This window comes from Corvus cornix, chromosome 4A (assembly GCF_000738735.6).
Source record: "Corvus cornix cornix isolate S_Up_H32 chromosome 4A, ASM73873v5, whole genome shotgun sequence".
NCBI classification, from domain to species: Eukaryota; Metazoa; Chordata; class Aves; order Passeriformes; family Corvidae; genus Corvus; species Corvus cornix.
Window position 1 is genome coordinate 19,859,593 of NC_047058.1, and position 26,893 is coordinate 19,886,485.

Here is a 26,893-nt window from a genome sequence, read left to right on the forward strand (position 1 = left end):
CTGCTCAGTTCTGTTTGCTCTGCATCACCTCCCTGACCGTGCTGGTCACCAGTACAAACTGGTGCTGCTGGGCCACATCCACCCCACCACTGCCACAACCTGCAAACTCCAGCTGCTCTGCGGGGGGAAGGTGCTCATGGACCAGGAATTCGCTGCCTGGGCTGGGGTCACCGGAGAGGCTGCAGAGGGAGCAGGGAGCAGCTGGGGCCTGGTGTTTGTGAGTGCTCTTGAGATTCACAAGGAAGCTGGAGGACCTGGGATGGAGCATGGAAGAGGAACTGGGAAGGAGCACAGCCGAGGAGATGGGATGGAGCCTCTCCTTCCCCCGGGCAGGCAACAAACACAAAGAAAGCAGCAGGGCCAAGATTTGCCCATAAAAAATGTTTATTCCTTAAAAATACAGCATTCATCTGCAGGGACACAACTATTCAGAACATTTTTTAACAGTTTTTTATCTGCTCCCAGTGTGGCAAGCGCTCAGTGTTGAGAGCAGGGAGAGCAACAGCCCACGGGAACAGCTCGTCCCGAGGGAAGGGCTCTGTCACCCACCCCTGGGTGTCACCTCGGCAGCCCATCTGCAGGACAGATTTCTCCTGGGAGAAACCTCAGCCCCTCTGGAAAGGCCCTGGTAGGGAAAGCTGGGAGAGGGGAAGCAGCAGGACCCTGGGGTGCTCCAGACCTGACTCACTTTCACAGCACCAGCCATTGCTCCACAGGCCCCGGCTCCTCTCCCTCCTGCTGCCCCATGGAACAACCTGCCCGGTCTCTCCAACAGCCCCAGCCCCCTCAGCCCCCCGGGAGGGGGCTCTGGCTGCCCACGGTGCCCCGGCCCCATCCCAGCTCCCACCCCGCAGCCCTTGTGCCGCGGGAGCTGCCGCGCTGGGGAGCCCAGCCCCGGCCCCGCTCATCCCACGTCTCCCCTGACTCCAGGTGTGCTCCAGCCATGGCTGCTCTCAGGGCTCTGGAACCGTCCTGATTCCTGAAGTTTCTTCCCTGATTTTCCCAAGGAGAGGTCTCACCTCACTGCCCTCTCTCCACCGGGCTGACCCCAAGGGACAGGTGGCACAGGTGCCACATTCCCACTTGGCACAGCAGGGGCGTCCCCTCTGTGACCATCCCAGCTCCCCCAGTGCCTGGGGAGAACTGGTGCCAGGCCCTGCCAGTGGGAGCAACAGGGAGAGGATGGTTCATCTGGGCTGGAGGATGAAGGTGCAGGAAGAAATCCAGGGAATCTGGAGAGACCTCAGGGCCTAGGGACGAATGGATGAGGGAGCAGAAGCACAGGGAGGGCTCTCCTCTATCCTTCCACCTGCAGGGAATGGTGAGAGGAGAAACAGAGCCAGCAGGTGAATGCCTGGCTCCAGGCCTGGTGTCACCAGGGGAATTTTGGGGTTTTGGATGAGGAATTGGCTCACACAACACCAGGTGTCTGTGCCAGCTACACGGAACACTCCAGAAATGTCCCTGTGCTCACCTGGGCACCACCTCAGCCATGGCACAGGGTGGCAAAACACCTGGCACAATGACACCAGGGCTGGGGATGTGTCACAAATTCAGGAAGTGCCTGAGAACAGGAACGTAGGAACTGGGGCTTCTCCCCCAAAAATGAGGCAGGATCGACAGCCCAAGTGAAGCACACCAACACCTAGGGCGTGGGGAATGAACAGGAGGGGCTGGAAGAGTGCAGCTGGAAAACCGAGAGAGAAAAAAGAGTGAGAGCTGCTGGGCTGGGAACAGTCAGGATGTGAGAACAGGAACACTGCAGGTGACAGCAGGCAGGGCAGGGATGTGGGGCTGCTGGAGCAGGAGGATCCCCGCAGGGCTCTGGGCAGGCTGGAGCGATGGGCTGAGCTGTGCTACCCTGCACCTCTGCACAGCTGGGGAGAGCCTGGCGTGCACTGGGAACACGAGGAACAGTGCTGGGAAGGTTCAGGAGTCTGTGCTGCTTGAGCTTGGTCTCCAAAGCAACATAGGTGGAGGAAGTGGGTGGTAAAAATCACCAAAAGCCAGGCTGATGTAGCTCTGCTCCACCCACAGCCCCAGGAAATTAAACACCCTTCCCACGTGAAAGGTTCTGTACAGACTGACCCAGAGCACGAGTGGCACTGCCAGAATCCCCCTCTGCCCCACCTCAGCTTAACTGCTACCAGAGAAAACAGCACAGAAAGAACCAATGCCTTGGCTCAGAGGCTCCTGAGCCATCTAAATCTTCTGTTTAAACATACCTTGGTTTTTACTCATAGAAATATCTAAAAAATGCCTTTTTCTGTCCCTTTTGGTGATCTAGAAACCAGAAGATGCCCCTTGGTTGTTGCTTCAGGACAGTCTATGGCTGTTCCCAGCAGAAGGAAGGCTGAGGAGGGGGAATTTGGGCACACAAGCACATACAACATTGGCAGAACACGGAGTCGACACGCTGTGCTTCAAAGGGTCAGGCAGGAGCTTTTTCCCCAAATATATTGAACAGCACTTGCCCATTAACAAATAACTGACCAAAGGAGTTGCAGAATGTTCCTTCCAGTGCTGCTGTGGACTTGGTTTCACTTTTACACCTTGTACCCCGAGGCCGTGGTGCGAGGGAATCATCAGGAACAGAGGGAGGAGCACCCCGAGTTTTCTCGGCATCCCCATCCCACTGTTTCCAGTGTTAAGTCAAAGTTCAAGTCATTTTCAACCCATCAAAGCCACAAAACTTCCACCTCTTCTCCAGGCTGGCCCCAACCCCGCTCAGCTCCTGCCGGAACGTGTTCTGCAGTCGTGTCATGAGAACTTCCACCTCCGCCGTGCAGATCTGGGGAACACAAGGAAAGCGTCACTGAAAGCGAAGATGGAAGCCCTGCTGGCTGGGGATCATTCAAACTCAAGGAGTTACATTGCTGAGGTTCACCCAGGTTTTCCCTGAACTCGTGGGGATAATGCTGGGTCACACTGGGGGGTGAGATGGCTGCAGGACCAACACTGGAGTCGGGGCAAAGGGACAGGCTGAACTTCTCCCATGTGGAATGCAAGAGAATGGATTTAAACCTCCCAGGTATTGAAGTCACTGAACAGGGAGCACTTTTATCTTTATTTTAGTTTAATTCTCACATCCCTGATGGGGCAGGAGCTGCTCCAACAGAGCCAAGAGCTAAAACTGGGGTTGCACCACTGAGGAGAAGGAACCTGAGGTGAGGTGGGTTTGTCAGCCCCAAGGTCCTGCCAAGCCACACTCAGGGCTACAGACAACTTCTGAAGGGCTCCAATCCACCTTGGATCGTGATTTTTGTGCTCTCTGCTGACCCTCTTGGCGAGAATGATAGACAGGGAACAGGGGAAAGGTATTCCCCTTCCTTTCCTGTTGGCAGCTTCAAGAAACCAGGCTGTACTTCCAAGTACTCCCCCTCCTCCCGCCTCACCTCAGGCCCAAAGATCTGCTCAGGGTTAAAAACAACATCCCAAACTAATGTGAGCCCCTGCAAGAGTCAAGGAGGAGACAGAAGAGCTCAGAAGGAACACAAAGGACAATGGGAATAGCCCTGAGCATGAGTGAACACGAGGAGACTGATGCCATAGCACAGGTTAAAGGGTGGGCTCTGCACAGGGGCTCTCCCAGGCAGAAGCTTCCAGGAGCCCTTCTCTGCACTGTGGAGACCAGAGAGGAAGTTCCAGAAGGCAGCTGAATGCAGTGATGGCAGTTTTATAGGAGCTCCAAACCAAAATAAAGGCGGCTGTTGGCCCCACAGACAAATTCCAAGCTAGAATGAGGAGATGAATTATTAACTCTGTCTTTATAAGGCTGAAGTGAGCCAGCCCAGGGAGTTGTGTTTTCTTAGGAAAGGGTAAATTAAACACTCAGCAAATCACAAACACAAGCAGCTGGAAAAGTTCCAATCCCAAGACAGGATTCCCGTGCCTGTGGGGCCTCCTGTCCCTGGGACTCTTTAAGGAAGACAGTTGGAGAACAGGATAGAGGAGAATGAGCTGTAATTCCTTTGTACAGACAGGAGCCTTTGCACAGCAGCTCCCATTTACTCAAGGAGCACAAAAGCCACCTGTCCCACACCCCCCCTGTCCCCACACCCACCTCGCTGTCCCCACACCCCCTGTCCCCACACCCACCTTGCTGTCCAGGCGCTGCAGGTAGGAGCAGATGTACTCAATGCTGGCTCCAAAGGGGTGCACGTGGAGAAACGTTGAAATTATCCCTGGGAAAGGAACACCACAGAGGTCATTGTCATGAGACAAAAGCCAGCTGGGAACACCGGCCCTGCGCCACTGCAGGCAGCACAAGGTCACACCCTGACCCCAGCAAAGCTCAAGGTTTTCCTCAGTTCCAGGCCTGCCACCTCCCCTGGGATAACCAAAGGAGCCAGAGGTGGGCAGGAGGAGTGCAAGGTCACCTTGAAGCAGGTTCCCCCAGCATCACCACCAAGCCCAGCAGGACTCACCAACCAAGAGAACTTCTCGCTCAGATTTCACAGGGCTGTTGCTCAATGTCTTCTCCACTGGACATTCCTTCTCCTGGCTGCAGGCACAAACTCTGGACGTGCTGCCCTCCTGCAAAACAAACCCCCAAGGCACGTTCCAGACAACCTGGCACACCAGGCACTGCCTTGGGCAGGCTCAACAGGCCATGCAGGGGTGTTTTCCTGGTTTCTGAGTCACTGCAGCCATCACTGCTGTATTCTCTATTTTCCAAAATGCTCCCAACAAAGCACAGCTGTGTCCGTGCTGCTGGGCCTGAGCCACCAAGTGAGATGAAAAGGCCACGAAGTTCACCAGATGTCACCATGCACCCTGTACCAGCCCTGCTCTCTGACATGACATCTGCTCCAGAAGGGCCTTGATTTAAACAGCAAAATACAAACCAGACCGTGGCCTTGCCATGACTAATTCAGCTGCAGAGGTTTGTTTTACACATGCCCAAACTGAGACAAATGTGATTAATCAAGTGCAATGGGGCTGCACAGGGCTTAGGATCAGACTGTTCCTGACTTGAGCTTGTGGTACTGAATTAAAACAGAATTTGGCACCATTTATTATCCCTGACACAAACACAACAATGCAAAGACGGTGGCTGCACTAAAAGCAGGACTCGCTTTTATCCCCTAATTTTATGCGGAATTCCAGTGGCCTGAGAGCTGTGGACAGCTATAACTGGGAACAGCTCCAGTGACCAGTGAGATGGGCTGGAGGGAGGCCAGGGACGAAGATAGACTTGAGCGGTCCCCTGGGTCTGCTCAAATTCTTATACCAGTGCAGTTCTCAGCTGCACAGGGCTGAGGCTGTGCCTGAATGGCCTGAGCCCCCACATTTGCTTCCAGGGGAGAAAGAGGAGCTCTGCCCTGTGGAAGCTGATCCAGGGACTGGATCAGCACTGCAAACCCACAGGCTGCCTTCTCCTGGAGATCACAGAGTCATGGAATGGGTTGGGTTGGAAGGGGCCTTACAGCCCACCCCGTTCCAGCCCCTGCCATGGGCAGGGACACCTTCCACCGTCCCAGAGAAGCAGCTCTTGGACTTACATTCCCTTGGCAGTCAGCTGCATCTCCCTCCTTGTCCTCTTCATCTGCCATGCTCTGCTATATATGGGCAAGGAAAGGCAAGATTACTGATGATAATCTGTCATTTTTGTTTTGAAGCTCCTGCTCTGATGATTACGGGAATACACAAAGCCATTTTTAGTTAGTAGAATAGCATTTATTATCTTCCTTAGCTCCTGGCACAAAAAAGTGGGACTAAAGATGGAAAATGAGATAAACCCAGTATCAGGCTGTGTGGGCCACAGGGGAGAGTGCTGCCTCATGCTTCTTGTGTAATTGTGTCTGTGCTATAGAGGAAAGGACCAGGCAAGTATAGATTCATGCCCTGATCCACAATCAAATCAGAGTGGATCACACCTGAGAAGCAGCACTATGGATTTCTGCTTGGAATTCTGTGTGGATTTCTGCTTGGAATAAACCCAGCGAGCACAGAAGTGTTAGAACACCCAGAAAAACTTCCCGTTCCAAAGGAGGGCATATCAAAACATGCTCCTAAACCACAACTGTAAATACCAGAGTCTGATAATTGACACCTTTTTCTTATCTTTTAAAGGCTCAGGTTGCAGAAAACCCCATTCCAGCTGTGATGCCACTGTACACTGTTCAGTGGCAGTTATATTTTATTTATACAGTTGCTGAGATTGTCTCACAGGTACATGAAGCATCAGCAGGTCCACTACTGACAGACATCCTGCAATTTGACAGGTAATTTCTCCTCATTTTCCAAGGACAACTGCTCCAAACCAGGGCTGGGCATTCTCACCAAGAGTGCAGCAGGACAGAAGTCCTTCACCACGCTCCTGAGCGACCAGAAAACCCAAGCACTGCACAAGGAAGACCTGGATGGCACATACCTGCTCCTTCAGGTTTTCTAGTAATGTTTCTATTTTCAGTTTGTCTTCTTTCACTTTTTCCAACTCAGCTTCTCTCTTTTTGTACTCCTCTTGGACTTTCAAAAGATGCTAGAAGAGACAAGATAAACTCTTAATCTGCCTGCCACCTTCTTAACCTGCCTTCCACCAACTATTGTTCAAAGACTATACAATTTAGAAGGGCTTTTCCATGAAGACCAGACCGGTCATGTCCATCATTACAAGACAAAGCATAAAACAAGAAGGATCTACCTCAGAGATGCCTTTGCCTACCAGCATACAAAAAAGCACGGTTGTGTAAACATGGGGCAGTAATTCCATCCCCACTGGACGGATTTCCCACTTCCTTACTCAGCTGGTTATGGACAGACTGGGCACTTTGGAAGTCACGGTGAAGAGCACACGAGGAATCCATTAACTATGGATTGCTTCCACGGGACTTATCAGCTCACACACAATCCCTGGTTTCAATATTTGCTTTGGGGTTTTTTTCAGCAACACTGGAAACGACAGAGTTGCTCCCCCTTGGCAGTTTGGATCCTGCTTAAATCCAGAGTGTTTTTCCACAGGTTTCTGCCGCCCATCCCAGCCCCTTCCCCTGCAGTGTGGCCCCAGCTATGGAAAATTCCAGGCCCACCTTCTGCATGCCCTGCAGAGCCTGCTGGAGGAGCTTCATCTGCTGCTCCTTGGTGGTGTCCTCGTCCCTGGTGGCCTTGCCCTGCTCCTGCTTGAGCAGCTCCACCTCGTTGCGGTAGGCGTCCAGCTGCCAGCGCAGGCTGTCGTTCTCCTCCTTCAGCGCCTCCACCTGCGACACCAGCGCTGGGGACAGCACCAGGGTCAAACAGCTGGGAGCAAGAACCCCCTGGGAGCTCTCCCCACCCTGCACAGGGGCTCAGCAGCTCCCAGTTACAAATCCTGAGCACCCAAAGGAATGGCTTCTGCTGTTTGGGATATCACAGGGCTGGAGCCCCTCTGCTCTGCAGCCAGGCTGGGAGAGCTGGGGGTGCTCACCTGGAGAAGAGAAGGCTCTGGGGGAGACCTCAAAGCTCCTTCCAGGGCCTAAAATGGCTCAAGACAGCTGGAGAGGGACTTTGGACAAAGGATGGAGTGACAGGACAAGGGGAATGGCTTCCCACTGCCAGAGAGGCAGGGATGGATGGGATATTGAGAAGGAATTGTTCCCTGGGAGGGTGGGCAGGCCCTGGCACAGGGTGCCCAGAGCAGCTGGGGCTGCCCCTGGATCCCTGGCAGTGCCCAAGGCCAGGCTGGACATTGGGGCTTGGAGCAGCCTGGGACAGTGGGAGGTGGCCCTGCCCATGGCAGGGGTGGCACTGAATCAGCTTTAAGGTCCCTTCCAGCCCATCCCATGATTCCAGCATCTCTTTAGTAAACAAGCTCCTCTGGACAAAGAGGCCCTCTCAGTGTCAATGCAATGTTTAGGACGGAAGAGGTAAAAAAAAGGAGGGGAAGAGCATCCCGAGGCAGACTCAGGAGTGCACTGGAACTGGACAGCTCCAGGGTGAACCTCTGCCCCTGGACACCACCTGCACAGGGCAGGGAGCTTCTAGCTCCTCCACATCCAGCTCCAGGAATCCCAACCCTCTCCCAGGAACAGCAGCTCAGACACTGCTTTCGGTTCCCCTGAGTGTGGCAGGGAACAGTGACAGACCCTGGCTGCAGACCCAGGCACCGAGAGGAAACAGCTCCAGAACTGCACTGGTTCTGCTCTGCCCGTGGCCACTTTGGGGCACAAAACACTGAGAATGGGACTCCTGAAAGAAACCACTGAAGAGAAGCATGTTATGAGCTGCAGAAAGGGATTTTACCTGACTCTTCTGTTTCTTTCATCTCTGATGGATCTTCTATTTCTTCGTCAGACATCTCCATCTCCTCCTCCCTCCGAATGCCCATCAGCTCATCATTGTGGATGTTACGGATTTCCTGGGGTTCAGAAAGCAGAGGGGGTTTCAATACACATTTCGAGGAACAGGTTGGCTGGATGAAAAGTTGCTGAAATCTAGGTCTGCAAAACACAACTCCAGGAAACGATTCAAAAACTGGCACAGATTATTAGATCAAGGGCAATATCCGGCACACTCTGCCAGTGCTACTGGGATTACTGACTCTTCCATCTCCCTTCTGCTCTTGTGATGAGGCAGGTCAGCCTTGCTGTGTGAGGAACTGGAGTCAGCCCTAATTCTCTGGAGCCAAAAGTCCCAACCTGAGGTGGGACAGAGCAAAGTAAGCTACAGCTTCACCCCTGCATGTACAGGGACCTCCTCAAGGTGACCCCAAAAGGCTGAGAGACCCTTTAGCCAGCATCTGATATCTACAATGAGCTGAGAGACATTTTAAATTACACCTGAAAATGCATCATCTACTCACAACGTTTTTATAAATATATCTGCCAACACCTGTACCAAGAAGCTGCATCTTGCGGCTTCCACTTTCCCTTAAGAGCAGTCCCTAAGCTGGGGGAGAGCAGCAGACTGAGCCCTGGCAGCTGAAGGGCTCCTGAAAGAGGCCTCACCAGTGGTCTCACAGCCTCCTCCCACTGGGAGAACTTACCTTGGAACAAAAGACAGCTCCAGCTGGAGAGAGAGCTCCCACCCCAGCCACAGCCAGCAATCAGAAGGCAGGGAAGGACAGGAGCACTGAGCTCAGAGTGAATCTGAATCAGATAGCACTTGTGCAAATCAGATTGCAGAGGTGCAAAAGGAACCTTGGCTCCTCTTTTAGCTGCTACCAAGGTTTGACTCAGTGGGCTCTGACAAGTCCCACAAGTGCAGTCTCATGGGGGGATCACAGCTGGGAACTTCCCAGGACAGCACGGACATTTAGAGCGTTCCAGCATGGTGCAGGATCAACCACCTGCTTGGTACCAGCAGGGCCCTGGCTGGGCATGATCCAGAGCCTTCTCAGGCTGCAGCTGTACAGCAAGGTGGCCTGGACACCCCAATCCATGGGGATCACAGGCCTGGACACCTCCAGCCCACAGGGATCCCAAGCCTGCACATCCCTGGCCTGCAGTGACCATGGATCACCAGCCTCTCAGCTTTGCCCAAATTCACTCTGGTTGTTAAATAATCTTAAAGGTGAAAGGCAGCTCTTGGCTTTGCTGGGACAGACTTCCTTTCCAAGTTTGTTGTAAGGAACTCAATATCCCAGACAAACCCAGAACCACAGGAAGATTTGCACCAGAGGTAAGGAATGACAGCCAAAGGGACCAGGACAGGGTGGAGGAGTGGGATTAAACCTCATGAGACTCAACAAGGCCAAGTACAAGGTCCTGCAGGCCCAAGGTGACAGCTGGCAGCACGGATTTCACCACAGCCCCCAGGACAAACATCTCCCCACCCATCACTTCCCAGTGGACACCCTTTCTTTACCTCAGCTTCCTTATTTCTGACATTCTGCCTGACTCTTTTATCTGATTTGATCAAATCTTATTGGACTAAGAACTATTCTTCCTCCTGCAGGAAGAGCAGTGGGAGTGACAAGCCTTCTTCCATCAGCTCCTTCCTGATCACCATCTTTAAACCACACATTTCATCATGTCACTTCATGGGATAAATACACAAACATGAGAACATCCACCCTCAAGCTTTCCAGGCTGTTCATCTGCAATCATTTCCACCTCTCAAGGTGGAAATATCACATAAAAACGTGATCAAACAGATTCTGATGACACTTAGGGTTTGTTGTTGCTTTTTTAAACATCTCTCTAGAAATCCTTCTTGCTTTAATATTAAAACCAGCAGAAAAATCCATATTTATTATCATTATTATGACTGTTACTGTGCACAACTTCAATCAGCAGACGGGTCTCGATGTATTGCTACTGGTGACACAAATACCAAGAGAAAATTTATTACCTGTACCACAAGAGCCTCCTGAGTGATCCCCACCTCACACTGTGAAGGAAGGTGTTGTTATCCACGCGAGCATCGTGCAAACTGAACATCAACATCCTGACAAGCAAGAGACCGTGCTGGAGGATCTAACACAAGAAAAGATTACCAACCTCTGCTTGTTTGCACCACACGCTGATGTTCTTACGCTGAGCTTTCGTGAAATGGTCCCAAGCCTTTTGTTTGGAGGCAGAATGGTACACGGCCACTATCTGCTCGACTGGAGTAGCAAATCAGCAGCAAATCGGGCCCGAATAGCATCCAGAGAGGGCGAACAAGAGGAGTAAAGGAGTAAAAAAGTGGAATCAGGCAGGTGGTTTGGCTCCCCTTTTCTCATAACACTGCCCTGCGCTGACGCTACGCTCAGGGAAGGGGCTCAGTGTCTGGAAAGAGCCCTGTGGGCTTCACCAGGCCAGTGCCAAACGCTCACAGAGCAACGACCAACTGGGGAACGGGCTCTGCTCTCAGCTGGGAAAAAGGCAGGACACGTGGAGAAAAAGGCAGCACAGGTGCTGAAAAATAGCCAAATATGCTGTGTGAGGCTGGCTGGGAGTGTAAGTTCAGAGGGGCAGGACTCACCTCTGAAAGGGGGTGATGAGCTACAACCACGAGTTCTGGCCCTTGGACAGTGCCACAGCCTGTGTGAGCTACAGGAAAAGCACCAGGATCAAAGCAAAGGCACCAGCCATCACCTTTTCTTGGTCCTGGGATTTGTGCCTTCTGCTTGTCTAGAAAATTCACAGGATTTGGAATACACAAAGTGCTTCTCCTTGGCTGAGAGCTCACCCACAGCACAAAGCACATCCACTTGACTTTTTTCTATGCTTGTGATGCAGCACCCATAATTCTCACAAAACAAACACATCTCCCTGCTCCTTAGAGTAACCTAAGAGTGGCTGAGATATCCATCTTGGTTTCAGAGAGTGGAGTTACACACTAGTCTCTATTACTACTTACTCTGCAGTGCTCACTGTATGTCCCTCTGGACCGTGTGCCCGTAGTTTTTACCATTAACAGAATTTAAAGAAAAAAAATAATTTAAAAAATCAACTAACAGCTAAAATCATTAGATACAAAACCAAAAGTTAGGAATGTTCACAAGCTAGGCAAGGGGCTCAAGGAGAATTAGTACAACTGTGGAGAAGGTACTCAGAAAGAAGTAAAAATATTCAGATTTATTAAAGCAAGGATGTGTAAGAGGCAAGGAATGGTCTGAGGAACTGTTACAAATCACATCCTGGAATTAATACAGTCCACGCCTCTTCCTTGATTTCCTGGTTTTTAAAGTACTGGGATTTGAAAGACCCAGGTTCTGCAGCAGGGTGTCAGAAGCACTCTGCTGCATCCTACCTTTGGCGAACAAATCCTGCACACTTGGCTGAGGCACCAGATTCCCAGGAACTTACCTTGTCTGTGCACAGGAGGGGTTGAAAAGATGACAGAACTAATAACAGACGATAATTAAGAGGAAACAAATTCAGAATTCATTCTCTCCTCCCCCCAGATGTGGACTCTTACTCCAGTAAAAAGTCCCACAAGGAATTTTTGCCAGGTTAGTGCCATATGATTCCAAATCAGCCATAGCTGCACAGAAGCGATTGCCACTTCTTTTCCCAGAGCCCTTTTAGCGGGGCCTCTCCAGACTCTGGAAATTAAAGAGTCTTCCCTACAGCAGACAACCAACATCCAGCATGGAGACACCACTCACACTGCACCAGGATCCCTGAGAGAGCCAGTTTGAACTTCTCTTTAGCTTCTTCCATCTCCTTCTCGTGAGCCGCCTTCTCGTTGACGAGCCTGCGGATGTGGCTGTTGGCCGACTGGATCATGGAGTAGAAGTTGTTGGCAGTTCTCCTGTTCACTTCCCCACGTTCTATCCAGGTCAGCAAGGTCTGGATGGCTTCCGAGAACTTGGTGTCATCTGCAGCAAGAAAGGACAGCTTTACACCGCAGCTCTGGGGTGGCCTGGGCAGCTTTCAGGTCCTTTTCCTGGAGCTGAACTGCTCCTTCAAAGGTCAGCATCCTTCAGGTGACTGACCATGACTCCTGGAAGCAGGGAAGGATCTGAACACGTGGCTGTACAAAGGAAGGCAAGTCTAGCACCAAGCTGATGGAGCAAATCACCTGCTGAGGTGCAGCAAGAGGAGGAACGAGCACTAGAAACTTACTGGAAAATTTCATGTCTACTCAGATGGGCCCTGAAAGGAAATGTCCTCCAGCTCCAAAATCATCAGGTCACACATGAATCTCAGGCTTCCAAGAAGGTCTTACACTAGTCCTTTCAACCTTAACCAAAATTATCTGGAAGAAACTTGTACTGAACAGTTTTGATTTGAACAAGTTTGCTGCACTCAACAGGTTTGTTCAGCCTTGGGAAAATAAGATTATGGGGAGACCTCATCACTAAATCCTGGGGAGGGCTATGAAGATGGAAAGGATGAGGGGGAATGGGTTCTCCTGGGGACAACTTTTCACAATGGCAGCACTGTGGAAGTGCTGGGTTCCCCAAGACCAGAGGCTTTCAAGACTGGGCTGGGCAGAGTGTTGGGCCATCTGGTCTAGACCGTGCCTCTGCCAAGAAAGGTTGGGCCAGGCGAGCCTTCAGGTCCTCTCCATCCTGAGCTTCTACAAATACGATTCAAGCGCAGGGGGTTTTTCTGACAAAAAGAAGGAATCTGGCGGAGAGCTGCTGCACCCCCGGCGAACGCAGTGCTGTGCCTGCCCAGCCCCTCTCACCTTTGAGCTTCTCGGCCACCACGCTGCACTCATGGTCGGAGTAGTGGACGACGGGGGGCGGGGAGGGCGGGCGGAAGCGCTCCTCGGCCAGGCGGCGCCGGTGCCGCTCCTCGCGCGCCAGCATGCGCTGCTTGCACTCCCACTCGTACAGGTCATCCCGCGCCTGTGCAAAGTCCACGTGCAGCCGCCCCATGTCCTTCTTGTCCGTGCTGGAGCCCAGCCGGATGCGGTAGCCTGGCGGGAATGAGGGTGCTCAGGTAGGACGGGGGCTTACCTGGGGCTCCCGTGGCAAAAGGAGGCCACGGGGTTCAGCTCTGATGGCTGACAGGGAAGAAAATCCTACCAAGCCAAGCCCATCAGCCAAATAAAACCCCACGAAGTCAAGCCCAGCCAGCAAATTAGGAGCAACTGTCCATTTTTGTAGGCACTATCTATAGAATTAGCTGGGCACTTATCCATGTAAGATGGGGATAGACTCTGTACCTCAGCCCAATGTTTTGTATACGTTTTCAGGTGACAAAGCATCGCTGCCTTTCCTCTCAGGAGCTGCTTTCTTGTATTTAAGCAGAAATTCAACAGCAGCAGAAGGCAAACCGACACAGCATCAGAGAAATCTGCCCCAGTTCCTACTGTTCCATCTATAAAGGCACCATCACAGTTCTGCCCCAGAATTTTAAGCTTCCCTCTGAGCCAAACACACCCACCAGACAGGTAAAGTGCCTTGTCCACCATGAACTCCTCAGCAAAGCGGATGTGGCAGAAGTTCTTCTTGCTCTTGCGGATAGCTATGACCTCCCCACACTGCTCAAACACCTCCATGATGATCTGCTCTGTCCCATTTTCTGGCAGGCCTCCAACAAACACTGTCTTGCACCCTGGGGGCCTCTCTCTCGTGGCCGGAGGGGGAAGATCTGAAGGGAGAAAGCAGAGCAGGTCAGGTTTTGGGTTGCCGGCACACATTCCTTCCACCTGCTCCTCTCTCCTGAGGGATGACCACACCTTCCTGGCTTCCTCCAAACACACACCTGGCTATGCCACACTCAGATTTATGGAGTGGATCCACAGCACTGCTGAGGTGCTGGATAAAAAAATAAGCACATTCACCAGCGTGTTTCCGAAAGACCTTGGGAGCCTGGAGCCCTCCGAACACTCTCCCAAGTGCAGGAGGTTCACTGAGCTGCTGTCAAAGAACACAAGCAGCACCAGGAGCTCCCAGCTTTAGCATGGGAGGTGCTATAAAATCACAGCTTAAAAGAGTGCCCTAATGTAAATAACACATACAAAACTTGCTCAGGGGATCCTCTGTGCTGCAACTGCACACGCTCCAGACTTGTGTGCTTGAGCTACACCTCACACCACACACGAGAATCAAACCATGAACACCTCAAATACCCAGCAACTGGAATGGCTTTTTCCCCAGTCCTTACCAATCTAGCAACTGCAAAGGCTATTTCTGGAGATGGCAAACACTCAGTGACAAGAACAGGCTTTTCCTGTTGCTCTGTCACCTTCCTGCCAGCAGTGAGTCACGGGAATGGCCCTTTTCTCACACACACCTGGGGTTTATAGAAACACGAGCATGGGGATACTCCTACAGAGACACAGCACAAGCAGACACTTACGTGGGTTAGGTGGGAAGAGAGTGCAGCTCTTGCAGTGGATGATCTCCTTCACGGCCGGCATGTCCGGAGGGATGGGAGGTGGGACGATCCCCAGGCCTGGCATCATGGGGTTGATCGGAGGGATTCCAGTCATCATCCCAAGAGCAGGATCAAAATCTAAGTGGGGGAGAGAACAAGGGAGTCAAGTGGGGGGCTAGAGTCACACAGCGACTGTGAGCCCTGACAGCAAACAGGGAACGCTCCCACGCCTGCCGGTGAAAATCGGGAACGTGACAACATCAAACTTTACATCTGCGCCCTTAAAATAATGTTTTAAAACTATTTCATTGCTCATTGCCACAGCCAAGTAACTTTTCTCTGTTAAAATAAACTACTTCCTTCTCTCCTCTGTAGAAACCAGCTCCCATCCAGTGTCAAACCCTTCCCAGAGAGGTTTGTCCACAAAAAGACACCTGTGACATAAGGAAACAGTGGAAAACCTGACCCAGTTTGGTTGTATTAAGTAGTTCAGCAGCACAGACAGCTGTGACACAGGCTTAAGGGCATCAGGAAGAATTTGTACATGGAAAGGTTGTCAGGCACTGGAAGCAGTGGAGTCCAAGGAATGACTGGATGTGGCACTCAGTGCTCTGGGCTGTTGACAAGGTGGGGAGCAGTCACAGGTTGGACTCGATGATCCTGGAGGTCTTTTCCAGCCTAAATGGTTCTGGGATTTAGGGCATCATCTCACCAACCAGGCAAGTGCAGCAACTCCAGCAGCAGAGAACCTGCCATCTCCTTGGTATTTTGAAATACAGTCATAGCAAAAACACGGATCTGAGGCCAACCCTCTGCCATCAACCGGCGCTTTTGGAGGAATGGACAAGAAACCTTCCTGTTTCAACTGTGAAATATGGACGTAGGAGCACATGGGAATTGTATCCTTATCCATGGGAGAGATTTGATTTTTACTTCACAGAAGAATGTGAGCAGGAGAAGGACATGGAAACACCATCTCCACAGCAAAGCCACATGTGAACCAAGGCCTTGGGGACAGGAGAGAACTTTCTCTATTACTGCTGAGAGAGTTGGGGCTGTTCAAACTGGAGAAGAGAAGGTTGTGTGGAGACCTCACCACACCTCCCAGTATCTGAAGGCACTACAGGGAAACCAGAGAAGGACTCTGCATCAGGAACTGGAGTGACAGGACAAGGGGGAATGGCTTCCCACTGCCAGAAGGGAAATTTAAGTGGGATATATGGAAGGAATTGTTCCCTGGGAGGGTGGGCAGGCCCTGGCACAGGGTGCCCAGAGAAGCTGTGGCTGCCCCTGGATCTCTGGCAGTGTCCAAGGCCAGGCTGGACAGGGCTTGGAGCACCCTGGGCTCATGGAAGGTGTCCCTGCCCGTGGCAGGGGGTGAATAAGATGAGCTTTAAGGTCCCTCCTAACCCAAACCATTCCATGATTCCAAGAGCACAGACTGGAGGCAAAACTTAGGGCAAGTTAAGTGATTGTGTTAAATACAGGACTGGCTGCACAGCAACCCACCTGCTGTGTGCCACAAGAGCAGAAATGGGATGGCAGAGTGCTGCCAGCACAGACTTCCCTCCCCAGGTGAGCAGGCTGGTCTTGAGGCAGGGGAGAGCATCCTTCTAAGTGCAGCAAAGCACTGGAACAGTCAGTTCCACTCAGGACTTTGATGTCCAGCATCCTGCACTGCTGGGCAATCAGGCACAGCTCAGCTCTGTTCCTGCAGGAGCTCTTTCACCCAGTACAAGGTGACTCACCCATGCACATGTATTTCAGACTATAAGGCGGTCATTTCTGGAGCAGAATCTTCCATTAATTTCTGCTATATCCATTTTGCTGTCCTGTTGCTTTCCTCTTCACCTTCCTCCCATCCTTCCTTATAAGCCATTCCAGTTTAGCTCAGAGTAACTCGTTCCTGGATATCATTGGCTTCCTGTCCTGTGTGGCACCCTCCTCCTCCTGCTCCTCTGCAGGGTATCTAGAGGTACCCCACAATGACTATTATTTGCATTAAAACACATGTATCCTCGCTTCCTCTCAATTCAGGTCTCTAAATAAATCACGTGCAGAATGAATGCATTTCAAACACAGCTCAGTTTGTACGTGGGGGTGTTTGCCCAAGAGCACCGAAACAGGCTATTCCCAAAGAGCTGTGGCAGGCTCAGCTCACCAGGCAGGAGGGGCTGTCCTGTCATGCCCATGGGAGCCATGCCCAGGTTGTTCATGGCGGTGGCCCAGGCGGTCGGGTCGGACATTGGCAATCCCATCGGAATGGAGTCCAGGCTCAGATTTCTGCCACCATCTGTTGAGAGAAACATAAAAGTGATTAAGGGCTTAGAGCAGATCTCAGCTCTGCCCAGTGAGGCTCTGCAGTGTCAGCACCCAAAACCAGAGCTCAACCCACTCTCAGGGAAGAGCCAGATTCTGTCCAGCTATGAAAATAAATCTATTGGGACAGGTATAGAGAATCACAGAAGGGTTTGGGTTCGACGGCACATGAAAAACCATCCCATCCCACCCTCTGCCATGGGCAGGGACACCTTCCACTATCCCAGGCTGCTCCAAGCCCCGTCCAACCTGGCCTTGGACATTGCCAGGGATGGAGCAGTCACAGCTTCTCTGGGCACCCTGTGCCAGGGCCTCCCCGCCCTCCCAGGGAACAATTTCTTCCCAATATCCCATCTAACCCTGCCCTCTGGCACTGGGAAGCCATTCCCCCCTGTTCTATCACTATGTACTCCTTGGGGAGATCCCACAATCGGAGCCTGGCTCCAGGCACAGCAGTGGGGCTGCAGCAGCACCAGAGCCCAGCTGCCCTGCCCAGCCTGCACAGCCACACCCCAGCACAGCAGCTGCACTCAGGCTGGATTCAGGGATCCCCTGTCTACTACCAGCAATGGAGCTGGCACTCGGCTCACCTGGGGGAACGCTGCTCCTCTTCCTCGGGTCACTTCCATCCTCAGCCGGGCTGTCCGACCCCCGCGGGCCAGCAGCGCTGCCCAGCCCCAGGGACTCGGTGCTGGCACGATCAAAGGGCAGGTGGTTTAAACCTAAAGGAGAAGAGCACACTTAGAGGCTTTACTTAAACTGGTTTGTGGTGCTTCTGGATCACAGTAGTGAGAGAAATGCCCAATTGTGGGCACAAGCAGCACTCCAGGCCCTGAAGGAATCCTGACTGCTGCTTACAGGCCCCAGCTCCACCTGATCTGAATGTTACACAATAAAATATTACTCACCAGCATCAATTCCACCACCCACACAAATCAAACTGCCTGACAGTGTAAGCCAGGGGTGCATCTTCCCCGGGTTGAGCAGCATTTCAAGCCTGGAAACTCAAAGGACGGGATTTTTCCCTGTTTCTTCAGTCCAGGAATACACTGTTAATAATTACTTATGTTTCACCAGTGGAGAATTTACCTGGAGTCATTTACTACCAAAAAACAAGGCACAACTGAGATCATCTTCAAAACGAGAAGATGCTGCTGGAATTTTTGTTCCAAGAGCCTGCCAGACAGCTGCTTCTGGTCATGGCTGTGGAAGGGGCTCTGAGATGCACATCCCAAAAAGGGGAGCTCCAGACCCCCACTGGCTGCACCCTCCTGTCAGGGAGCTATGGAGAGTAAGAAGGTCCCCCATGAGCCTCCTTTTCTCCAGGCTGAAGAGATGGGTCCAGCGCCCTGAACTGACTGACCATCGAGTTCCTCACTCCACCTTGCCACAATCAGCACTTGCAGGGATGCAAGTCCAAAGGAGCATTAAAATATCGAGTTTGATTTACCTCTGTCTCAGCAAATTCACTCTGAACAGCCAATACAGAAAAAAAAAAAAAAGAAAAAAAACCAAACAAATCTTTTTTGTGGACCCATATAAAGTGATACAGATAACCACATTTCTAAGATACTCTGTGTTCCCAGGGGAATCAGCAGAACTCCCAGAGCAGCAACAATGATAATTATCCCATCCCAAGGCACTGATGGGCCGAGGCATTTGTACCAAACCTTCCCCCAGACTCTCTGCAGCATTGTGGTTTCTGTTCCAGAGGATTCCACTTCCAAGAACTTAACAAACGTGGCTGCTGGGTCTGGCTGTAAATAGCCAAGGGGATACAGGGAGCCTGGAGGGCTCCTCTCTGAGCCACTGAAAGGTGAGAACGCAAGAAGCAGCCAAAAAAACAAGGACTATTCAGCTGGCAACAACAATAGTCACGCCCGGCTATGCAGGATGCCTACAATGCTGTGTCTTAAATATTCCAAAGTCAAAATATCATGGAGGTCATGAGGGCTCAGGAAAACAAATCTGAATGCAGTAGGTTAAAAATAGAGAGGTTGTGCACGGGGAAGACAGCAGGAGAAAGGAAAAGGAGCAGTTCTAAGCTTACATTGATATTACCCGTGTGACAGAAAAGGCAAAATTGAACTCAAACAAACGTTTTCCCATCCTTGGGAACAGGGAAGGATGGAGAGAAGCAGCAGTACAGCCGGACACTGGTGTCACCAGGATGGACAGACACCCTGCTCTGGCTGAAGACAACGCTGTGGAGACACCTGGCACTGACCAGCACCTGAATGCCAGTGGACACTGCTCCAGCCACTGCTTTCCAGCCCACTGGGGAACACAGGCAGCCACTCACTCCAGGCACTTCCAGCCCCAGGTTGAGCTGGGATGCTCAAGTGTCCCCAGGGCCAGCTGACAGCCAGAAACAAATCACCTGGAAGGCTCTGGGTGGAGGCACCCGTGTGACCTGGAGCACGAGCCTTGTCCTCAGGGCTCCCCAAAACAGGACCAGCTACCATCCACCAGAACCTAACAACAAACATGGGGGAGCAAAACTCCTTGGGAAAGCTTTGCTCTCATTTCACCAGGATGGAGAAAGAGCAAATGCCCCAGGAAAGCAAAGGGCAGTATGGAAAGTAGGCGATGGAAGCAGTAAAAGGGACCCTGCTTGCTGCTCTTGCAGCAGCGAGTTTGCTCCAAAAATTAAAACAAGCCAGAGATAAGATTCCAAACACCCTCATTATGTCAGATTTGCCACCCTACACAGGATAAATGCCATGGACAGCAGCCAACTTTCAGACCTGCCTGCCTCTCTCCTGTCATCTCAGCGAACAGCCGGAGCTCCAGCCACACCCCACTGGATACAGAGAACGGGCTCAGAAGAAAGCTGAGGCTGCAAAAAATCCTCTCTCCTGGGCACAGAGCAGGACAAAAGCTGACAGGCTCAGCCAGTACAGCCAGGAGGCACAAACAGGAGCATCTCTCTGTCCTTTGTGCCAACCACAATGAAGTGTCCTTGGCCATTCCAAGCTGCTCTGCTCAGGAGGGAAGGGACCAGCACAGGAGCAAACCACGGGGGTTTGCTCAGTATTCCTGCAGTGAGCCAGCCTGCAAAGGCCAAAATCAGATTTCTGCATTTGCTTGGAAATGCTACACAGAAAGTAAGGGGGGGAGAAGAAAATTTGGGTTTCCAGCAAGTGTAAGAACCGGTGTCAGCACTTCCAGAGCCATATGTGGCACAGGTGTCAGTGTGCCCTTCATCTCCTCATCCCTATCTCCAGGGATTTTCAGAAGAGTCAATTTTTGAGAGTGAGACACGAGGCACTGCCATAATGCAGTGACTAAACATTTAAAAATAAAAACTTGGGCTAGAAGATTCCTCAGTAGAAAAACGGATCAGGGAAAGAAGGGGGGATGCTGAAAGATGAGCAGAAGGCGACTCTGAGCAAGGCCTCTCCCTCGGCACAGCGGGTCCTTGTGGGCGGTTTATCCCTCTGGAAATAGGTGCTGAGCTGTGCCTAATGGGAAGAGTCCACACTTCCCACTGGCCTAAGAGCACTGACAGTGCAAAGTCCCCCCATTCCACTGGGGTGGGATCAATCCAGGGGCTAAATATGGCTGCAGCTTTCACAGCACAGCTTCAGAAAGGGGCTGGAGAGAGAGCAAAGATCTCAATGTTCCAGGCGTAAATCAAGGCAAGTATCCATCCTCACTGGGTCCCGTGCCAGACCCAGGACAGGACTTGGTTTTCCAACCCTGCTAACTGAGCTTGGCCATTAGCCTTAATGACCAGGAGGAAAATAAACCCAAACAGTCCCTGAGGTGAACTGAAAAGCCTGTTCTAAAATCATTCCCATTACCAAGAGCTGGAAACACTGGAAATCGCAACCAAAACACGGGACTGTGCAGCTCCTGTGCAACACTCCTGGAACCACCTAGAAACAACACAGCACCTACAGGGCTGCCACCTTGGGATGTGGGCGAAATGTTCCCTGCTGGGTTCAGGAACACGCAGTGAAGGGTGGCACGAGCTCTGCCACAAGCCTGGCACTGCTCTGGAGCCACACACTCCGACTGCAGCCTCACTCTGCCCAGGCACTGGAACAGTTTTCCTGCCATCCAACCAGTTAATAAACAGCAGGAACATAAACCTCTGCCCCAAAACTCAAATTACAACTATGAACAGGTACTCTGACACTGTCACACACCTAAAAGCCTTTCAATGATACACTCAAAAAGGCTGTGCAGGCTGGTGCTTGTATGGTTGTATTTTGGGGTGTCCTGGAACCCCCTTAACTACTCTGGGTCACACTTTGGGGTGCCCCAGGTCCCTCTGAGCCCCTCAGGTGGTATTTTGGGGTCCCCTGGGCTCCTCTGAACACATATGAGACTTCTCTTTCCCAGCATTGGGGAAACTCCAGAAATGGGCTGACACAGGCTTTACTATAAATATGGATTTACCTTTTGCCAACATTGGTAAATATAGGAAATAAGCAGTGCTCAGTCTGAGCAGGGTGCCTGTGTTTGTGGGAATAAACTGGATTCCGGGATACACTGTGCCATTGATTACACAGTGCTGGTTTTAAGCCCTCAAGAAATGCACTTTAGAAGACACCAAAGTACATCTGCAGCAATCAATTAGAGTACAGGAGAAAAGAGACCAGCAGGGAAGGGAGAGGGACACCGAAGCTCTGAAGTTACATTTTGATACCAATCATTTCCTTTTGAAAACTAATTCCCAGATTCAAAAACTACTGCTGGGCTCGTGCATGTTCCTCTACCGCACTCCTGGCTTAATTATCACTGGTAGGGCTTCACAATCATCAGCCTGAGCTGGGAGCTGGCCAGGCATGCTGATGAGAGCAGCACAATTCTGACAGTGACTTCTGTCAGCTCCAGATAATCCTACAGGGCAGCAGGATCCGTGCAGGGAATCCCAGAACCCCCCCGCATTACCTGCGAACTGCACGAGGAACATGGCAAGATGCTCGTCATAAGGCAGGAGTGCAGCCAGTTCTCCCACTGCTCCCAGCTTGGCTTTTGGTCTGAAAATCCAAGTGCCAGGCTGAGCCCCCTCGCTCTGCTCCCAGCACAACAGGAAAGCTGGGACCTAGTGACAGCAGAACTGCCCGGGGGCAGGCAGGACAGCCCAGGCGTGAGAGCCCAAGCCAGCATGGGGCTGGCACCCAGCAGCTCCATGTGTCACCATCCGTCTCCTGTGACTGACACCCATAGGCAGATTCCAGGATGCAGGGGACGGAGGCGGATGAGCAGGTGGGGAGGCAATTAACAACCAGAGCATCTGAATTTGCCAGGGATTTCATACATCACTGCTCTAAGCACTGGCACGCAGCTCAATAAACCCTGTTTGCATGCCCGAGATTAGTGGCCTTTGCACTGAAAGATTAATTCCTGGTAATCCCTGATGGTAAGAGGCACACTGCTCGCTTTCCTTGATTCTGGAAACTTGTACTTGAAAGAAATATATTAATTTCAGGCAGCTAATTATTCTAGCAGGGCACTGTAAAACCAAGAGGCACGAAGAGCCCCTTTCTCCTTTGCGCCGAGAACACAGCAGTCAGCAACCCCAGTCAGGGACACCAGCCTGCAGAGTTTTCACAGAAATACAGCCACAGCAGCAAAAATAGGGGGCTAACCAAGTCCTGTGTGAGCTGTGCTCTTCACTCACTGTTGTAACCCAAAACAAAGGAAAAACTTCCTTACCAGCATGTGTGTACACGCATGCATGTCACCAGCAGCGACCCAACACAGCCCTCGGTGCTTCCCAACAGAGGAGCCTGCCCTGCTCACCACACTAAATTATTAAATATTCCACAGGATGTGTTCAGGGTGCTCACAAGGCTCTGCCAAACCACCCTTCCTCTGCACACACATCTAGGAACTCTAATGCTGGGATGTCCAGGGGGGGAGCTGCTCGTGCTCCATGGGGTGCAGAGCAGGCAGCTCATCAGCCCCATCCCCTTCTGTCCTTCCAGACCCCCTCAGCGCTCCTGGAGAACAACACCCAGCACGTGCCACCTCAGAACAATGCTCAACAGCTCCTGTTTTCAGAAATATCTTTTTGAAAAGCTTGGAGAAGAAAACTGATGGGCAAAGGGGTGCAGGACTAACTACGCAGAGCTACTGAGGAAGAAAACAAGGGGGAAGAAGAAGAAAAAGAGGGGGGGAAAAAAGGGGAATACACAAATAAAACTCCAGGAGAGCCAGCAATCAGGATCATCAGAAAACCCCAGCGCAAAATCCTGGACTGATGGGCAAGAGAGCCTTGTGGAAAGCCAGCACCAGCATGAGGAACTGCTGGCTGAGAGTGGAGCAGCTGGACGGGATGGACCTGCTGGAACTGGAATAATGTCAGCAGAAAAGTTGGGGATTAAGGGAGAAATCTCACACCATCTTTGGAAGGTATACAGAATTCCTCAGTAGCAACACCTGATCTTTGAAATGAGTCGGTGATTGAACCTCATCCCTGATACGAGCTCCAAACACATGACCTTCAACACGGAAACCTGACCTTACCCCAGCTCCCACACAGCTTTCAACAACTCTGCTCAAGGCGCTTTTTAACTAGATCCTCAAAATTCCTCAAATAAGCCTTGAAGAAACAGAGAACCCAACCACTTGGCTTCCAGCACAGGGAAGAGGATGGCTGGAGTAAGAAGGAACACAAGTTGGAGGGACAAACTCCTACCCCAGGTCACCTCCATGCTTTCCCACCAGCTCACAGCTCTGCTGCAACTTTCTGCAGGAAAATACAAAAAAATACAATGGCTAATAAATGTAGCTACAGGGGAGGTAGGAATGGTGCAGACTAATGAGGAGCTTACCCAAGGATTAATGTTTGTGTAACAAACACATGCCACTAAAGAACAAAAACATCTCCACGCAGAGTGACCTGGATGGACGTTACTGGTAACAGCACACAGCACCAAAACAGGAGGAAAATAAGAGTAAGAAGCACATAAACTAAAGAAGCTCGATATAAACGCTCAAGGAACCAAACAAACGAGTGCATGTGCATATATGAGTTACAGTCCAGGGCTGTGGGAGAGCTGCAGCCCACGGCAGCTGTGGGCACCGGCACGAGCGTCCCCAAAGCTCCCTGTGCTGCCCACGGACCATCTGCTGTGGCACCACGGATCCAGCACAGCCCAGATACACGTGTGAGCCCCGGGAGAAGGGAGAGCACAGCCAGGTGCATCCCTCCCCGGGGGGAAGCTGCTGCCACCTCCACCCCCCACCCCTTTTGCAAACCACTCGCTCTTGGAGCATCAGAATAATTTCTTTATATGCAACCAATTTCTCCTTGTGCCACTTTCACAGGATCATCGGGGGTGAAAGAGACCTTCAAGATCATCCACCCCACCAGCACCACCACAATAACCCCTAAAACACAGCCCCAAGTGCCTCCTGAACACTTCCAGAGGTGGTGCATCCACCACTCCCTGAGCAATTTATTCCAAGGCCTGACCGCTCTGGTAGAGAAACCATTGCTACTAATGCCCAACCCGAACCCCTCGCACCTTGGGGAAACACGACACGGCACAAGATCCCGGCCCCCCGGCTGCCCCTCCTGTCAGGGACTTGTGCAGAGCCACAAGGTCCGCCCTGAGCCTCCTTTGCTCCAGCCTGAGCCCCTTTCCAGCTCCCTCAGCTGCTCCTGCGGCTCCAGACCTTTCGCTGGACACTCTCCATCCTTTCTGACGCGATTTTCATGTTCTTTTTGAAGTGATTTTAACTACCACTGAACCCAAACAGTGACCCAGACGCTTCCCGCGTGGAATAAACTTTCCCGCACAGCCTGCCCACCACCCGGACGGACCGGAGCCCCGCGGGTGTCCCCGCCAGTCTTCCGAAGTCCCGACGGCTCCCACGAGGTTGTTCAGACCCTCCACAAAACTCCCCGGCTGCTTCGGCCCGGCCGGAGCCGCGGAGGAGGCCGGTCCTGCCCGGCGAGCCCCGCTGACGGCCGGGCAGCGGCCCGGAGGGCGATGGAGAGCGGGGCGGCCGCTCCGCACGCCCGGGCCCCGGCAGGGGAGCGCTCCGGGCCCAGCCGCGGCCGCCGCCCGCTCCGCCTCTCCCGCCGGGGCTCCGGGACAGGGCGAGGCCGGGCCGGGCCCGCTCCCCCCGATTCCCGCACTCACCTCTCGGCCCGGCCCGGCTCGGCTCGGCTCGGCTCGGCTCGGCTCGGCTCGGCTCGGCTCGGTTCGGCTCGGCTCGGCCCGGCCCGGCCCGGCCGCTCCCGCACGCGCCGCCGCTGCCGCCGCTGCCGCCCCGCCCCGCGCGCCCCCGCCGAGCGCGCCCATTGGCTGACCCGGGGCAAGGGGCGGGACGGGCGCTGCGCGCGCACCGGGACGGGGCCGTGAGGCGTCCGGCGGGGCGGACCGGCCACACCCCACCGGGACCGGGGCCATCCCACCGGGACAGGCCACACCCCACCGGGACCAGGACCGGGACCATCCTACCGGGACCGGCCATACCCCACCGGGACCGGGGCCATCCCACCGGGACCGTCCACACCCCACCGGGACCGGGACCGGGACCATCCCACCGGGACCGGCCACACCCCACCGGGACCGGGACCGGGACCGGGACCACCCCACCGGGACAGGCCACACCCCACCGGGACCGGGACCAGGACCGGGACCGGGACCATCCTACCGGGACCGGCCACACCCCACCGGGACCGGGATCATCCCACCGGGACAGGGATCATCCCACCGGGACCAGGACCATCCCACCGGGACCGGCCACACTCCACCGGGACCGGGACCATCCCACCGGGACCGGGAGCATCCCAGAAGGAACATCCCACCGGCAACACCTCACTGGGACAGGGCCGGCCCCGCAGCCGCGGGTCTGCTGCTGTCGCCCTCCTTTCCCCCGCCCCGGTTCTGTGCTCGCCCTCCTGCTGCAGCCCGGATGCCCCCGGTGCCGCCCCGAGCCCCCGCTACCGGAGCAGAGACCAGCCCAGCACAAAGGCGTTTATTCAGCAAGCGCCCTCCGTGTCTCCCTGTGGGGCAGGATGGCTCCGTGGCCGTGCCCCCACGGCCGCCCTGCGCACAGCCCGGTCCGGGCGCTCCCGCGGGCGCTGCTCGGTGCCGCGGTCACCGCGGGCTGGAGGCGGACAGCGGCAGGGCCTCTCTGGGGTGAGGGATGGGAGCAGGCATGGCCTGACGAGGAACGGCGAGGATGAGGATGATCGAAGCCACGGCCGGCAGAGCTCACCAAGAACAGGCAGCAAATCGCCGATGCGGGGAGGTGACGGGCTGAGCCCAGAGCTGAGCCGGGCTGGATCCACACACAGCGGCCCACGGAGCCAGACTGCTCTGGGCAGACTTCCCCCGGGCTGAGTCCGTCTGGCACAGCCAGGAAGAGTGTCTGCCGTGTGGTACGTGGTCCCAGGCCTTTCCCAGGCCGAGGGGGATGCCACAGAGGGGCTCTTGTTTTGGGGTCTTTTAAAGACACTTTCATTTTTGTCTCTTTCTGTAGGATCAGGAAGGCCTCAGCTCCATGGCGAGTTCTGGATGCGAGTGGATACAGCCCTGAGCCTTCATGTCTGCTAGTGGGGCAAGAACAGAGGTGGGAACAGCTGCTGTTTCATGCAGAGCACCCTCATTTTCAGGGGAGGGTACATTTTTAGTAAATGAACCTCTTCTAAGGGAAGTTTTCTTGCCGTGCAGATGAAACGAAATGATTTTATGAGAAGCAATTAAATACCAGCATAGCCTCTGGCAGGGGCAGCCATCTGGCCACTGGGGCAGAAGGGGGGGTCCCATGGGGTGAGTGGGTGTGCAGGGACCCTTCCAGTCCCAAATCCTGAGTGCGACACAGCAGCTCTCCTTCGTGGGGACCTCTGAGGCAGCCGACCCTCCCTCTCCCTGTTCAGCCAGTTACTCATTGACTCCCTTTACAGCCTGGGTAAACAG

At 53.2% G+C, this 26,893-nt stretch overlaps 1 protein-coding gene across 4 annotated transcripts; it reads right to left on the bottom strand.

Moving 5' to 3' along the window:
* Window positions 1-361: 361 nt before the first annotated feature.
* On the bottom strand, window positions 362-25,144 carry ENOX2 (ecto-NOX disulfide-thiol exchanger 2). Of its 4 annotated transcripts, XM_039572067.1 has the most exons (15): window positions 25,109-25,144; window positions 17,591-17,722; window positions 16,843-16,974; window positions 14,664-14,819; window positions 13,746-13,952; window positions 13,042-13,275; window positions 12,014-12,226; window positions 10,419-10,525; window positions 8,221-8,335; window positions 7,032-7,213; window positions 6,377-6,484; window positions 5,505-5,561; window positions 4,428-4,536; window positions 4,099-4,184; window positions 362-2,791 (listed from the first exon to the last, which is right to left on the bottom strand). In XM_039572067.1, the coding sequence occupies exons 3-15, from the start codon at window positions 16,937-16,939 to the stop codon at window positions 2,660-2,662; spliced, it is 1,803 nt and encodes a 600-aa protein (XP_039428001.1). In that variant the 5' UTR covers window positions 16,940-16,974; window positions 17,591-17,722; window positions 25,109-25,144; the 3' UTR covers window positions 362-2,659. The 4 variants fall into 4 exon arrangements, with proteins under 4 accessions (XP_039428001.1, XP_039428002.1, XP_019143689.1 ...); XM_039572068.1 differs by lacking the exon at window positions 5,505-5,561; XM_019288144.2 differs by lacking the exons at window positions 17,591-17,722; window positions 25,109-25,144 and having other exon boundaries at window positions 16,843-16,990.
* Window positions 25,145-26,893: the final 1,749 nt, after the last annotated feature.

What these genes read in the sequence shown, in the direction of transcription:
- ENOX2 (XM_019288144.2), bottom strand. Translation starts at nt 16,990, where the DNA reads ATGTTTCTCTCAACAGATGGTGGCAGAAATCTGAGCCTGGACTCCATT. An exon ending in CTCAGGGATCCTGGTGCAGT is followed by an intron (nt 10,526 to 12,013) that starts GTGAGTGGTGTC and finishes TTGCTACTCCAG; the next exon opens with TCGAGCAGATAGTGGCCGTG. An exon ending in CAGCTGACTGCCAAGGGAAT is followed by an intron (nt 4,537 to 5,504) that starts GTAAGTCCAAGA and finishes TTTGTTTTGCAG; the next exon opens with GAGGGCAGCACGTCCAGAGT.